The sequence below is a fragment of the Rhagoletis pomonella genome, unplaced genomic scaffold (assembly GCF_013731165.1).
Source record: "Rhagoletis pomonella isolate Grant_MI unplaced genomic scaffold, Rhpom_1.0 Rhpom_scaffold_00012, whole genome shotgun sequence".
Lineage (NCBI taxonomy): Eukaryota > Metazoa > Arthropoda > Insecta > Diptera > Tephritidae > Rhagoletis > Rhagoletis pomonella.
The window spans coordinates 21,977,432-21,994,264 of record NW_023458566.1 but is presented as its reverse complement, the minus strand read 5'-3'; the positions used below and the strand labels follow the sequence as shown (position 1 = coordinate 21,994,264).

The 16,833-nt window shown below is 36.1% G+C and overlaps 1 protein-coding gene across 1 annotated transcript in view; it reads left to right on the top strand.

Annotated features, from left to right (window-relative positions):
- LOC118748105 (putative GPI-anchored protein pfl2) overlaps window positions 1-16,833 on the top strand; it is a 102,531-nt gene that overhangs the window by 75,489 nt on the left and 10,209 nt on the right. Inside the window, exon 2 of the mRNA XM_036482411.1 lies at window positions 16,261-16,575. Coding sequence (XP_036338304.1) covers window positions 16,261-16,575 — 315 coding nt within the window. The remainder of the gene's footprint in view (window positions 1-16,260; window positions 16,576-16,833) is intronic.

Below are 16,833 nucleotides of genomic sequence, written 5' to 3'. Positions count from 1 at the left end.
ATTTATGCCCATATATTGCAAAATGCACGCATGCGCAAAGCGCCAAGTTAAGCTGAAGTGGCGGCGTGGCTACATGCTACGAGTACAAGTGTTGTTGCAGCCATTCCGTGTGGCAAATTCGTTTTGTATACATACTTTCATTTACATACGTACATGTACATACATACATATGTTTGGTGTTTTTGTATTTTGACAATGACCGACAAATCAGCCTAATGAGATATGGGCGCTTTGGGAATACAAAGAAATAAGTTGCAGCTAATGACGCAATGCCTACATTTAACGCAGATGTGGCATTGATTTTTGTAGAGCTGACTACATTTAAAAATTTCAAGCAATTTGAGATGCTTTATGTTATATTTATTGGAGGGAAGGCATTGCACTTACTAGTTGGTATTATTATCATTATTATAGGCTATAAAGCACAGCGACCTTAATCTCGATTGTGGGCCCTTCATGAATTTATAGTGTCGATCTCTCTGAGTGAATTTCGTATTAATCTCTGGATTTCTCTACGCCGCAAGGGATATCCGTCTTGCAAAATTTGCATAGCTTATACATTCCTTAAAGTATTTTAGGTTATACATATATTCCTCAACGTGCTTTGGAATGTTCTAGACTTGTTTGATTGTTCCAGTAACCATTACTTTCGGCCTCTTCCGACAGACGGGCCAGGACAATGTTCTGATGCCGGTCGGTGATATCGCTTGATATTTAAGTCTGCGCATCTTTCTATAGCACACGTTTCAGTCTGAAAAATGTGCATATATTTTCCCATAGGTTCCGAGTACCCTCATCAACCAGTGGGCCATCAATGCACCAGGTATCCTGTTTTGATTTATCCAAAATGTCTGGGACATGCTTGCCCAGATCTTCTTTTTACTTAGATCAGATTTAAACCTCTTTATAAAGTTGAACTTAGGATGCATGGTATCTCTCGGTATTGCAATTTCAGAATTTCGTTAGAATATCGATCATCCTACGACTAAGAAAGCCTTCTTCTCCCATATACCATACCAGTCATTCTTAGTAGAGCTCTTTTCACCTGAGCCCATATTTGAATATGTAGAGGAATAAGTGAGGAGATTCTGTAAGCAGTTAGGGAAAATATTCGGATCGCTATCGCAACTTGCCAACGTGTGTTATGAATGACGACAAGTTGCTAACTGGTTACAGAATCTCCACAAAGATCTAGAAGAGCTTCCAAGAATGCGGTTGTATCTTGGCGAGACTAAGGTATGTATGTACAAAATTGTTTTATCCACTCTGCGGAAATCGTTCTTTAAATATTTGAACAGTCTAGTTGTCTCTTGATACATCTGTCTTCCAAACATGCCGTTTGTCTGCTTCGAAAAAATCTATTCCATTTGCCCCATCAGCCATTCAGAAAGCAAATGACGACTAGACTTCTTGCAATCAGATGCTGAACATAATATTGGCACGCGCTTTCAGGCATGGACCTCAGCATCTAACTTGGTCGAATGTGATTCCAATCTTTCAATAGTGTCGGATGCCAATGTAGGTCAATAATAGGGGGAGTGGGACTTTAAGTCCTTCCGACGGCACAAATCTCCGGTTCCAGATGGCCCCTTCCCCGCCGAAATCGGGAACTTGGCTTGTGTTCCCAATGTCTGGATTATGAGTACATGGCTTCACATTGCTCTAGCGGACGAAGAAAGAAACTTGTGGGTCATGAATAGCAAGAACTTACCAGTGAGGCTGTACTGCTCCCTCTGTTAAGAGGGGCATAGATGGTTGAAATAAGCACATAATGCGGCATAAGCTGACAACGATGTCGAACGAACTAAATAGTAATGCAAGCAAGCGGAAATTTCGAAAATAAAATAGCACTTATCCTGACGAAAATGTGCAACGAGAAGGTGAGTCAAGAGAACAATAATCCCTTTCAAAAGGAAGAAAAATCCCCAAGCCTTTCACCTATAACACTGGGAGATGTAGAGATGGGAATGTGCTCCAAGAGAAATATCTCGACTTCAACTTTTACGCAAACATATTATGTAGTAAGATGATACAAAAGTCTCACAAGCACTACTGTAGGGCCGAATGCTGGACGGAAAATCAAGGAAAAATCAAATGCAGCCCCTACATCCTGTGCCCATGCTAATCAAACCACTACTAACATATAGAGCTCTGGCATGGTCCGTACGGATCGCCTTAAACACAATGGGTCAATCGATCACCAGACTCTGCAATGTGCGCCATGCGAACTGGAAATCATCCTCGTCATAGAATAGACTATAAAGAAGGCCCTCTTAAACTTTATTAAAGAGAGGGTACAAGTAAAACCAATATTTCCAGTTCAACAGAGGTGACATGGTCCAGAGAACAATCTCTGAGAATCGGAAGATTAGGCTAGGTACGACAGCGGCCTAGAAGCATGCATTCCTCGTAACTATCTTCGGAACAATATCCACAGATGGTAAATTGTCGGGCTTTATTATTTGGACCAAAACGATTAAACTTTTTTATAAAACAAGTTTAAGGCAGAATTTATCTAGTTTTTTTCCACTAAAAACCCAAGTAAATTTTGCCCTTAAGATGTGGTGTTGAACCTTGAAATCTCCAGAAAAATCTCGAATCGTCTACATAAAACCAGACAAGCCACTCAATGAGTGCTAAAAATCTCAAAGTAACAGCGGAAAATCTCGGAGAATGAAACTCGCAGAGAAATAAACCGAAAAAATCTTTAATTGTCCGGTCCGAGGAATCCCTAAGGATTCTTAAAATATGCGAAAAGCCTCAAGGAAATCCGAAAAAACAATAGAAAATTTTAACTTTCTGTCGAAAATAACCAAACTTTGTCTTTTGCTAAAGCGGCACTACGATTTCTCGCGCATAATTTTTTAATTTGTATCTAATGATAACTTTTATTAATAAGTAGTCTATTTTATAAATGCTTTTCCCATAAGTTAAATTATTGCAACTTAAGCAATCATCGATGCAATGGAGTACTGTTTTAACACCTCTTCCACTTTTCTCTAATAATTGACTTCATTTTAAATAAATGACACAATAATTTCTGCAGATATTTATACTTACTAAAATTACAAATACAAATACGTATGTACACTCACCCAGCGTGCAATCGACTCTTTGCAATTGAATGAATGCAAAAGTGAATACGACGAATACTACGTATGTACAACTTACAAACATATAATTAGCTAAATTTCATTTAAGTGGCAAGGCTGTCAACGCTATGCTCCAGTAATTTTGCTATTCGAATTGGAGTAAAAAGCTGAACAATGAAAAAATTTCAGTTGTAGAAAAAAATGAAAAGCAAAAACCCTCAACTGAAGTCAGTAAACAAAAGCTACTAAAGAGCCACTCCGGAAAAAAAAAACAGCGACTATAAATTTACAAAAGCATATGTACACACATACATACATACATACAATTTAAAATGCAGGCGAAAGAATACAATAAACATTCATATATATGTAGGTACCTACATATTTACTTATTTAAGTGTATGTGTAAAAGAACATTGCCTGCAGGGAAATGAAACCAATTCCGATTAAGGCAACCCTGGCATATTTAAAAAAAAATTCATATACCTCTGATCGGGATTTTTGAGCTTAGTTTACATGCATCTTTTCCTTGTTCACAACTGGTGCCAGATTCATTACATTTTAACAGATTTACGAGGATTCCTTATACAAAAGTTTCATACTACTGCCGTCAGTCTATGAAGAATGAAACCCACCGAAAAAAAAATTATAAATCTAAATTTTATTTAAAAATATGGGTTAGCAAAACTTGAAAAAACTTTGTCTGTAAAATAAGAGATATAAAATCTTAAGTAATGCGTCTGAATGACTACCTAAACCTTAAAACTAAAAAATTTAAAACTTGAGCTTTGAAATTTTTTCAGTTAAACATCGTTAAAAAATAAAGAGATTTTATATTAATTCTGTATTTTTGATTAAAAATTAAGTATCCAGATCTCAAATTTTCATAAAAAATGCTCAAGAAATGAAAAAGAAATTATTTTAATAAAATTTCGTATACCAATATGCTTTCCTCAAAAAATTTTAAACACTTTGTACTAGGAATGTGCGATTAATCGATTACTGTTTACTCATAAAAAATTAATTGAAATCTGAGTAACTTTACTCTTTTTTTTGAGATTGTCTTCAAAGCAAATGAATTAATGAATGAATACAGCACAATATTTTTCTTATTAACACATATATGTACATACAATGCCAAAGCAGCACCTTGCACTGTTGCTCATTGAAATGAAAAAAATGCAAACATATGTATGTGTATAAATTTTTTTCTATAAAAAAACCAAATATAAATAGCAGCAATTATTCAGCTTTCTGATTAATAAAATGAATTACATTCTGATTGATTAAAGTGTAATTAATCGAGGTATTAATCACTTTGATTAATCAAAAGTGATTATTCTTTCATTAGTTAATTAACCAGGTTCTATTAAACAGCTTGCTCGATTAATTGATTAATCGCACATCCCAAAGGTTTTTGTTTTTTGATTTATTTTGGAACGAATTTCCATCATCCCTTGTCAAGCTTGGTTTGCAGACAAACCGGTTTCGACGTTGTGCCATCTTCAGTGTCATTTTTCGTTTTTGTTTTACTTGGTTCCTCTCTGTGTACATACATATGTATGTATTTGAGCAAGATACGGAAGTAATGAATACTGGTTCTTTCGATTTTTCTTGAGAGCTGGTTACATACTAAGCTTAACTAACAAAAATTTCAAATTCTCTATAGAGTAAAATATACATATGTACATACATACATATATATTGTATGTATGCTTTATTTCTCCTATCCATTTCTAATTCAACTGCCGAAAATGTAGTCAACTGCAGACTGAGTTTTACTGACCCCAAATTCTATTTCACTAATTCAGGTTTTCCCTAGCGGGTACACAAATGAAGCCACAGCTTACCATTGCAATGCACCGATCGCATGTGTGTCGATTTCCCGGCATTCCCATCGCTACGCCAAGAGCTTGAAGCCGGAGTTACCGCCATCCACTCTTTGCTACTTTCAAAGTTGGTAAAGCATGAGTGAGCTAACACTCAGAAAGCACCCCTCAGCGCTATTTCACCTGTGGGGGGGGGGGGTTATCACTGGCCGCGGCGTTGCACTGCTGGTGATGGTGGTGGCGGTGTCGGCGTTGGTCCCCCGCAGGTTTCTGATCGTCATTGGGCATACGCCGACTGGCTGTTGCACTGCATTCCCTAGTGAAGCAAGTGTTTGTTTTTATTGTTGTTGCTTTAACAAACTACAGCGAGGCAACAGGTAAAAATTCCAGTAAAAGTACAAAGAAGTATTGTTGAACACATAAAGGGGTCGGACTTTAAGTTCACTGTTGTTGTTGACGCTGTTTTCATGTTGATGTTACGTGTTCAACTCACCGCCCACCGCGTGTTTACCACCCATCCGTTCGGCCGGCCGTTTGTCTTTGTGACGTTGATGTGTCGGCAATTGCAGCGTATAGTTGTCTACTTTTGTTGTTGTTGTTGTTGTTGCATCACATTACTAATGAAGATAGGTTACAACAGTGTTGTGTCTAATGAAGTTGAAGTTGAGTTCGAAGTCTAAAGAGCGAAATACACAACACAAGCGGCTTGACAAACCAAGCGAAATATCCCTTTGTTTCAATCCATTTGTGTTGTCTATGGGGGTGTTTGAAGGTTTGACAAACCGCTTGAGGGAAATTTGAGCAAAAATCAAAATTTTTTGATTTTCAGGCCGCCATGTTGACGTTTGATCAAACCGCTTGCGATGTGGATGGTAAAATCGCCTCATTTGTTGCTGAATTTTCACCAAGTGAGGACGTAAGGGAGAAAAATGGAAGAAAACCAACATTTTTAACATTGTGAACCGGAGGAGAACTAAAATTCTGTGCTTGAATGACTCATGTTTGCATGGTGTATGGCGAAATGGGAAAAGTAGGTTTGACAAGCCGCTTATGTGGTGTATTTCGCTCTTAAGTGTTTGGGTTTGCATTACTTCTCAACAGGAAGCCAACCGCAATCAATGGGAATGAGTTCAGTCAGGAAATAAGTAAAGCGCGACTAGCGAGCCAGTTTTAATATAAAAAAAAAGTTTATTAAATTGTGCCAAAACAGGTGGGGCCGCCAGTTGTAGTAACAAGTGAAACGACAGACGAAGATTTCAAAGTTTGAATAACAACAACTAAATTGAAGTGGGGTTTGTCTAACGCCTAAGAACTTTCAAGTATTACCCACAATCCAAGGGATACAGCCCTTCTTAACGAAGTATTGCAAAGGGAAAAGCTATGGATTACGGGTGGTATGTATGCCTTCCGCGTCTTTCTGGAGATATCGCCAGCCTCAATTATGTATGGTTCTACGGAAGCTCATTGGAGAATATGGATTACTTTGTTGTCAGATTAGAGATCTGTAACTGGACCAAAACGTGGACCAGGATGTAAATTCTCTTAATTGCCTCAAAACAGAGCGAGATACGGTATTGAAACATAAATCATGTTTCAATCTCACATCTCACAATTCGAAAACCACCAAACTAGCACTCCCTAAGATAGACTGTACTCGTAGACTTTTAACTAAGGTAGCTACGGGACACTGTCTGAAATCATCTCACGCGGCAAAGTTAGGACTTGTGCAGAATAACTTTTATGTATCTAGCTGCTAATGCCAAGAGCGCCCTTAAGCACGCCCTTATGTTTATCAATACATACATATGTATCTCAGATTTAATTCGAGTTGAGATTTATATTACTAAGTAATTAAAAAATTATATAGGAAACACAAATGAAGCATTTTCGATTTTCCCACACACCGTTTAGCAATGACAAAATACAAAGAAGAAACAATTTTCCAACTCTCGGAAAAACGTATCCGTTCATTTATTTGCTAAATAACTGCCAAGCTAAATAGTAGGTAGGTACATAACTGCAAACTGATGACAAGAAAAGAAATGTGTCTGAAAACCATAAAGAGCATAAATTTCATGTCATCAACGCCATCCACACCATCAACGTAATCATAATCGTCGTAGGTACTTAGCAGCAACAGCCATGAATCAAGCATAAAGATCCCAACCATAATGGTATTAAGACCAGAGACTTTCTGTCGTAAACTGACATACATACATAGTTACATACAGTAAGATCACAAAGAAGACATACATATTTATAAAAAATTAAACATTTGAAAATTTAAATGCAAACTCGCATACATACATACATACGTACATACATATTAAAGTGAAGAAATATAGTTAAATACGTACTATGTTCAGGCCATCATATTTTTAATTCAACTACAAGCATAACAACAACAACAACACAAGAAACATTAATTTATAGTTGCGACACTTTTTTAGCACTTAAAGCTACTCCGACAACTCTCCAAGAGCAGCCATTTCAGCCCACGGTTTGCTTTGCTTCATTTGTTTGTTGAAGTGGACAACAATGTTTCGCAGATGTTTTCAGTCAGATTTGATTTTATTTCTGGCCATAAATTTTGCCAGAAAAAAAAAGAAACATTAAATTACACTTTGTGCAATTAACACCGCAAAACAATTGCAATGTAAACAGAAACGTTGTTGACAGTGATGAAATTTGCAAATTTAATATTTTTCGTTGATTTCTAATAATTTATAAATACTAACATAAATTTATCGATAATTGTATGTACCTATTATTTTTCTTCCTCGTTTGAAGTTTTGTGAATTTCTTCCATTTGCGCAAGCTTACGCAACGATGAAAGCAGTATTTAGATTATTTTTTAATTCGAATAATAGTTTTCTCAGCTTTCGATCTGGGTAAATTGGACTGGGTCACCTAAAAAGGTTTGTAATTAGGGTCTGATTTGAAAACATTTTGGCATCATAGCAATTTTTGCTTGCATTTTTCATAACTTTTTCATATTTGACCCAACTCTGAAGAAAAAATATTTTTAGATACTTTTGGAGTTTTCACAAGGTTGCAGTAAATGTCGTATTATTGTAAATATCTCGTATTTCAATTTCTAGCCGTCTGCATTCAATTTGGGTACCGTAAAATTAAGAAATTTTGTAAGCGATGAAGTTTTCCTTGATCCTAAAGATATTTTTATCCTTACAAATAAACGAGTTAACACGTTTTAAAGGCCGGTCCTAAATGAAAGAGTTATGAGGAAAACACAATTTTGGACGTAAAAAGAATGAATGTTCCTCCACAGACATCAACATTCTAGTTTAACCTAGGTTGGCATGTTGAAGAGTACCTCCTTACAAATAAGCCGATATAAACCCATTGTGACGTCTTGTGAAGATACAGCTTTTAATTCCATCGGTAAGATCTCTGCAATCCCTTAAAACTGGTTTGTTAGCCATTTGCAATCTTCTTCTACTCAAGCACGAGCAAAGGCTGTACGCGCTCGTCTTAAAGCTCAAACAGACGACAGAGTTAATCCGGATTAACTCGGGCTGAAGTTAATCCGGATTAACGCTGCCATATGTTTGAGCTTTTTACTGTGTTCTTTAAACTACGACGATAATCCGGCTTGTCCGCCGCTATTCTCCTGGCGTGTAAGCCAATCAGAGTAGTAGCATAGACAGACCAAAACGTTAATTCGGTTTAACGGCGCAGTTGAGCCGATCAAAATTATACCTTTGATGTTTTCACTCAAATGGGAACGACCTACTGTTTTACGCTGACTCCGAACGGCGATGGTATTTTTATGAAAAGCTGTTTTACATAGCAGAAATGCACTCGGAGGTTTGCCAATAAAATAAAACTAAAACCTAAAAATTTAACCGAAACTACAAAAAAAACACATAAAAAATATAAAAATTTAAATTAAAATAAAGAAATTTTGGAAACCTCTAGATCCGAGGATCAATCTGGGCTCCTACCGAATTGTAGTGCTCAGCGTCCGAGAGGACGTCAAACTCACTTGCTTTGTTTGCTTCATTTATTTTTCATTCACAATTGACCATAGCTAACCGCTTTGGTTAGTGGTGTCATAGAAAATGCCGTTGATCCGCATTAATTTTGAGGATTACCTGTAGGACTTAATCGGGATCAACTGCTGAAGTAACGAGTTGATCCGTGTTAACACTGCCGTCGGTCTATGACTTAATAGTTCTTCTAGGGAAGGACATTTCTTTTCTGTTTAAACTTAATAAATATCAACAATGTTGGTTTCCTATTACAAAAAGGCCAACAATTAGTTTAAACGTGTATACCTACCATACCCTTTTTCGGAGGCTTTAAGTGGTTGTACCTTTCCTAGCCGATTCGTCAGCTTTTAAATTATCCTCAATATTCCGGTTTCCAGGCACCTCAGCAATGCTGGGCCTCCGCGTTTAATGACCCACGGCATTGGGTCCTATCTGTATTATGCAGTCGACTATACTAAGGTTTCATCGATCCATGACATACATATGTCTATAAGTCTTACTCCTGCAACCTTTAGAGCGATAAGATCAAGTGATGGTAAATGTTACATCGAATCTAGAGCATATGTGGGGGTGGAGCATTAAAGCTTTAGCTCTCTAAGATTTTTTAGATACAGGACAAAGGCACATTATTACCACTTAACTTTGATTGCAATTAAAGCAAAAGTCAGTGATGCCTTTGTTCAGCGAAAATGGTCAGCTGATACCCTATTTCCCAAATGTACCTCGGATATTTTGTTGCAAAAATGCTGTTGGATTGTTTTACCTTTTTTGGTATCTTACGAATTGCTTTTTCGCAGATTGCCTTTTAACTTTCCTTTCATATGTATATACATATATACATTTTAATAACTATGAAAGTTGCTTTTAAAAAAACAAGCACATTTAAATGGTTGTTTGGTTAGCAGAAAATTATGTAGGTCTTAATCATGGCAAACAAAAAATATGAAGTTATATGTCGTTTTCATTATTTTGTATAATTGTGCATTAAAATTATTATCATAGTAATTTTCATTAAGCGTTTTTTACGATGAGTTCTTTTATTTCATGCATTAGAAAGTGAATGCTGAGTCATGTTTGCATGTACATATATATGTACATATGTACGAGTATGTATGTGAGTATGTGATGCAAATTTTGATCGTTTGCTGGAAGAACATCCAAATCTAAAAAAAAAAATAATAATTTGAGTTGACTGCAAAAATAAGCAAAAATGGCAGCCCACTGTTTTTCTATCGAGCGGCTCGTAAGAACAGAATTTTTCGGTACTGCCACTTTGCTTAGCAACTATTTACTTTACGACGCACTTTTTAGATTTTTTGAAACACAAGCTCTTTTAGCAAACCACAGATAAGCCTACACTGGGGGAAAAAATAGTACAATCAAACAAAAACGTCTTTGATCTTACTAAAAACGTCAATTAAAGTACTGTATAAATAATAGAAAATATTCAATTCTAATATTTACGCCCCCATCAAAATGAAGCATTTTGCACTTCACCAGAAAAAATAAAAATAAAATTTTTAATTTGCATGTATAATGCCTGCAATGGAATTCGAACCCTGACCACCGCCTCTGGAAATCAACAAATTTTGACAAGTATCTTTGCGCACTCAGCTACAAGCCAGCCATGTAAATGTGCTTTCAAATCTTGAATTTTTACTATACGTTATTTCCCTCAGTGTACCACCAAATTTCAAACTCTTATTTATTCATTATATAAAATTTTTATTTCATGTTTGTTTGTTTTATATCAATACATTTCTGTCGCCGCATCACGATAGTCGTATCATTTATAAGAGCCAGAATTCACATTCCAATAATCAACTACTCCTTTCCAATAACCCTGTGACAACCTACGTGACAAATCTTTTTTCACTATATGGTGCCGTTCAGTAGTTTCAGGAGGAAATGATTCGAGCAATTTGGAACCTAAATCCAATTCTATATCCGACCGAACTTTGCCCTGAATGCAGGAAATTAAACAAGCGAGCGTTATAAAGTATAGGAGGACTACTAATTTTGCTTTCATACCGAATTAAATTCTACTTGATTACTGCGCGAAGGTGATGATAAGCACTCATATTTATAGAATACGAGCACTTGTTGGCGATGGATTAAAAGAACACACCACCCATATTTTTTGTGCAAATCTTTGTTTTGGTTATTAATATTTGCTTCACAAAATTTGTGCTGAATAAAATTTTGTTTATTTATTTTTATGTCTCTTGCTTTGGCTGTCAAACTCCACGGTAGGGTAAAACTTAGGTCTGGCATTGCGATTATATCACACGTAGCGATTTGAAAGTCGACAACTAAAGCAAACGATAGCGTTAACGATGGCGAGATAGCGATAGGGATACTATAGCGCTACAAAAAAAAAATGGTTGACAAAGGTCTTTCGTTTGAAGTGGGCAGACGAAAAAGTCAAGACTTTTGGTCGTTTTTTGCCTTGATTTCGATATTTTGACAGATATCCAACTCTAGAAACCATGAGCTTGTTTTCACAAATATATTCAGTTTTCTAGGTGCAAGATCGAGTTTCCTTAAAAACGATTGGTGGTCGAGTTTCTCCCCCAAAAAGCGTTTTTATGGCAGAGGTTTTCCATGGATTACCGAAGGGAAACCGCTTTTATAACAAAATTTTTTTGGGCTATAACGAAATCTCTAAATTTTTTAATTACAAGTGGCTTGAGACCTCAATGTACCCCTCAGCACCTCCGCTTGTGGCTTTGTTGTGCCTGTTTTTTTCAATATGACATCAAAAGCAATTATTTACTCGCATTTTTTGAAACAGCTGTACTCTATTTGCCTAACATGTCTGGCATTTTATCAATGCTATTCCATTTTAATTTCTTTCATGGCTTTCAAATTGCCTTTATAGAATTCAAGCTGCTAGCAATTAATATTTTACAGACATATATGTTCTGTATTCTGACCTTTAAAATTATACAAATCAAACGTTTTTCGCCTTTCGGCCAATGTCAAGCTCGATGAATGCTTTGAAAGATTTATGACGAAAAGTGTAGAGCTTAACTTAATTTTCACCAGTCCGTACATCACACAGAGTCGCTTTAATGTGGAGGCAAACCATTGGGAAAAGAAGGCATCCTTTACTGATGATCATGAGTTCTTTATGACAAAAAGCTTTAGCATTAAACAGCGGATATGAAGAGTGTTGCCATTTTGGTGCTTTTGGAGCTAGATTTAGCCCTTTATTTTTCTATTTAGCTCCGAAAATTGGGTTTTAGCTCCTAGCTCTTTCTTTAGCTCTTTTCAAATTTATCTAACACTTTCTTAGCTCCAGAAAGTTTTAGTTGTATTTGGTATATATAAGCCAAAACTTAAGCGTTGATAAAATGGAAAACTTCGAGATGCAGTAAACTCTTGGATCTAGGTTAAAGAATTCAAAAATTAATTAGAAGAAAATCCCTTTTCTGATAGTGCCCATTTTGTTTTACCTTACTAATTTTACCTTTAAGGAGAGCTGGAAGTAAAACTTTCCAGAAAAATTTTGCGAAAATATTATTCAATTCAAATATCTGAAATTGCAGACTTTAACAGTAAAGTATTTTTAGTGCAACGAATTCGAAATAGTTATATGCACCTTATTTTGGTTTTAAAAGATTTTTTCAGCACTTAAGCTTATAAACTTCGGTGTTTTTATTAAAATTGCAGAAAATCTAAAAAACAACCTTAAGTCAATATGTGCACAACCTCAACAAAAATATGTAGCTCTTCCTTTTAGCTACTGCTGGTATTATTTAGCTCTTCTTAGCTCGTTTTTCGACCGTTTTAGCTCCATACAAAATTCTTCTCTGGCAACACTGGATATGAAAATGTGAAAGACTAAGGCACGGTGCATATTGGAGCGATACGATAGCCGATGCGATAAGCGAGACGATACGAAAGCGACAGTGAACTGCTGAATACGTGGGAATTGATAGGAAGCGATGAAAACTGTGCACACTTGTACGACAGCGACACTGCGGCGAGCGACACGGTTTGCTATCACACCGCATATGGTATCGCGTATCGTATCGCTCTAATCTGCACCGTGCCAAATACGAGTATTTGAGATTTGCGTGAATTCAGAATTTTTTTACTTAGAAATTTTTTGAAAGCGATCTCTTAATATTTTTAACTTTTTTCGCCCTTAAACATCCAACAGTTTTTGCTAGACCACAACCTCTTTTGGTTCTTTTTCTTTCAACGTCATCTGCATACGTCGGCAATTCAGATTGGCAGCTCTTATTACGTTTTCCAAAATCAAATTGAACGAAAGGGAGCCTCGCTAAGTCTCGAACGATGCGTAGAGCTCCTTATCAATTGGATGGAGATAAATAATGTGCTCAACGTTATCCTACATAGCCCCGTATTAGTTTCTCAGTTATCCAAAATTTAGACATGGCGTTGTAGAGACAGCTTCCCTTTGTAATGCGAAAAGCGGTCTAATAAGGCCCATGCAATTGGTTCATAAAGGGCTTTAGTCCTTCACCCATTATCATCGATGGGAATTTTCCAAGGCCTGCTGAATCTTTTCATTGGATTAGTTTTTAAAAAAATTTTGTTTTCCAGGAGAATTTTCTAAATCGATCCCTTAATATTTGGAAGTCATTTGCACCCTTAACCATCCAACAGTTTTTATATAATTTTTCTGTAAGTATAACTTTGGTGACTTTGTTACAGCAGAGAACCATTAAATTATGTGGGCCTATTTGCTAAGCAGAATAACTTACCGCTAAGCGGACATATGCTTAGTAATTAATTTAAAAATGAAGTAGCAGAAGCTAAGTGACCCAGAAATAAATAATGACATGTATTTTTTATAATTACACCCCTACACACGCATACAGACATACATAGCTATTTTAGTGCTGAATGCAATTTTTATAAAAACAAAAAATACGCCACATCATCAATTTTTAATTGCATATGTATGTACATATATTTATAACAAATACGTAAATCTATTCATGAACAATCAGCTGCATATAGTATGTTGGTACATATGTATGTATGTAACTGAACACAAAATTAGCTCAGCATTTCCATTCTTTTGTGCAGAGCAAAATTTTTGTTCAATTATGCGATTTTCATCAAAATTGCTGCATACTCACTTACACGTATAGTATTTATATGTTTACCTACATAATATTATGTTTACCTTTTTGCAAGTCTGCATTTAATCAGAGACACCCATTTGTGTGCATGAATGTATGTGAAGTTGTGTCTGATAATGATGATGAGAGAGCAATTGGATAGCTTGCTACCGGGTACATAGATACATACAGACATACATATGTACAAATGTATATACATAAGTACCACTGCCGCAGTCAACAACAATGATGGCCACAATTTGTGCCACAACGAAAATAACAACAATTTTCAGCCGCAACAATTTAAAATTGTTAACAATGCAGATATTTTGCAAAAAAAAAATAAAATACAAATTTCTATTAAATTTCTATTGTGTGGCATCTTTTTTTAACCAAACGTTATACATACATATGTATATGCAACAACAATGACAATGATGACACATTAGTGGCACAGAGGAGAGAGAGAGTTAAAGCAATCAGGGCAAATAAATTTGCAATCGCATTTATTTTAATGCGTTCACGTAATGGCTTTTAGGGAAGATCGGTTAAAAGGAGAATTGCGCTGGTTCGAAAATAATAAATTAAAGTTATTTGCTCATTTCAGTTGCATATATAGCGTTTTATTTACCTGTACTATATTTGCATGTTCGTATAAAGAATATCGCTCTAATATTCCGGACACTTTTGAGTAACCAACAACAGCCCAGGGGGTTAACCTAAAGTATATTTCAATCGATATGTTTAACGGTGCTATAGGAATCGATGTTAAAATAATTATTGGTGTGACTATCGATTGTAGTTTTTCTGTAGCTTCTATTATTGTCAAATTTCTTTTCGATATTTTTATCGATATCTAGATGATATCAATTTTTTCCTTCATCTAATATTTTTTGTTGGAAAAGCATTGACTTCTTTTATCACATCATCTTTATATGCCACGATGTTTCTGTGAATGTCATTATCGATGTGAATAGAAGTACTGTTATTGAAAGTTATTTTTGCATGTTATCGTCATACTTATTTTATCGTTATCGGTATTCTTGCCTTATAACTTGACTCTATAAATGCATATGTACATATTACATATCCAGAATGATTTTTTCTTTTCTTGAAGAACAATTTTTTTATCAAATGAAGGCCGGACCTCTGAAGGTGTACTGATTCCGACTGAGTATACAAATAAGTAGTAGACAGATACTTATCACCTAAAAGCTCTTTGAGTTACTAGTTAGGGGTTAATTAATTTAAAAAAAGCGTCTTCTTATTGCAGTTTGTCGCTTTGGGCCGAGAACCAAAAACATCGCCATTTCCTCTCCGCAGTTATCCAAACCAAGTGTAGACAAACAAACTCATACACCACATACACTCGTTGTTTCAATTATTTGAAATTACATATATGTACATACATATAAACTTTCAAAAAAAATAAATTTTTCCTCGCTGTTGATCTGCTATGCGGAAGTTCATATTTTTTCCTTCCATGCAACTAGTATTTATTAAAAACATCTAATGAATGTACGTTTGTAGCTTTGTAGCTCCAGCACTAAAATTTTGGCCATTCCTAAATTTCATTTTCACACTTTTATTCAATTGCAGTTATGCACACATGTCTGTCCGGATAAGTGCTAATACCAGTAAATATGTATAAGCCACATAATTCAGCAGCCGCTCTTACCTGAATTCATTTACTTAGCGAGCATATATATATATATATATATATATATATATATATATATATGTAGGTATGTACGTGTGTGCCCGGGTGTGAGTACGCCCAGACTGTATGCTCGTACATATGTATAAACTGCAATTAAACATTCCAACTGTAAAACAACATAATTAATGCAGGCCGTCAAAAGGCGCAACCAACATTTGAAAATATAAAACAAAAAATTGAACTACTTTTATTAACGGCGCATTGCTGTGTGGGTAAGCGTGTGCGTATTTCGGTATCGGCGAACAAGTTTCCGAATTCAAGTGGCACAACTTATTGCGCCAACAATTTGATAATTTAATTTGAAGAGGAAGTGTGGTGTCTCGGAAATGCATGAAAACAAACAAAAACTTGTTGGTTCTGTTGTTGTGGCGAACGCACACAAACGCAGCTGCCACAAAACAAAACACATACAGCGCTACAGCCGAGCTCATTTTTGCAGCTTGTTGTGCGCATTTTTTTTGCTTAGACAAGCTTTTAATTTTTCCCGTTTTTTGCCCCCTTTTTCAGTGTGACAATCTGCTGTTTGCTGATGTCGAGGATGACGCGAACGTTGAGGATGATGTTGATAATGTTGCAACAGCAGCTTTGCCACCAGTAGCTGCCACACGTTCGATGCTAACAACTCATTACGCCACGGCCAAGCCGATTGCAGCAACAACACCGTCACCAACTGCAGTCCGCAGCACTCCACCTGGCAACTGCATCGAACAGCGCTTACCCGCCTTTAAGGCGCATCACAGCGATAATGCAGCGACAACAGCGAATGTGCAAGCGGTATTGCTGCAAAATCAAGTGAACACATTGCAGTGGCAATTGAAGCAGGTAAGCAAGTAGTAAAGTAAAGAAGTATTTATGTTAAGTATCCCTTTTTTCTCGAATCGACCAGGAAATCAAAAGACTTAAGCGAGCAACTCGATGGGTGGTCTTTTACCAAAGTGACTGAGAAGCTCAACTGATTGCATTCATTTCGAGCAAGCTTGACGCGTAATTTCGATTAATTTATTATAATGTGTTGTACCTTGCTGCTCTATACATAAACATACACATAAGTAAACACTTAACCAACCTCAACAGAACAGT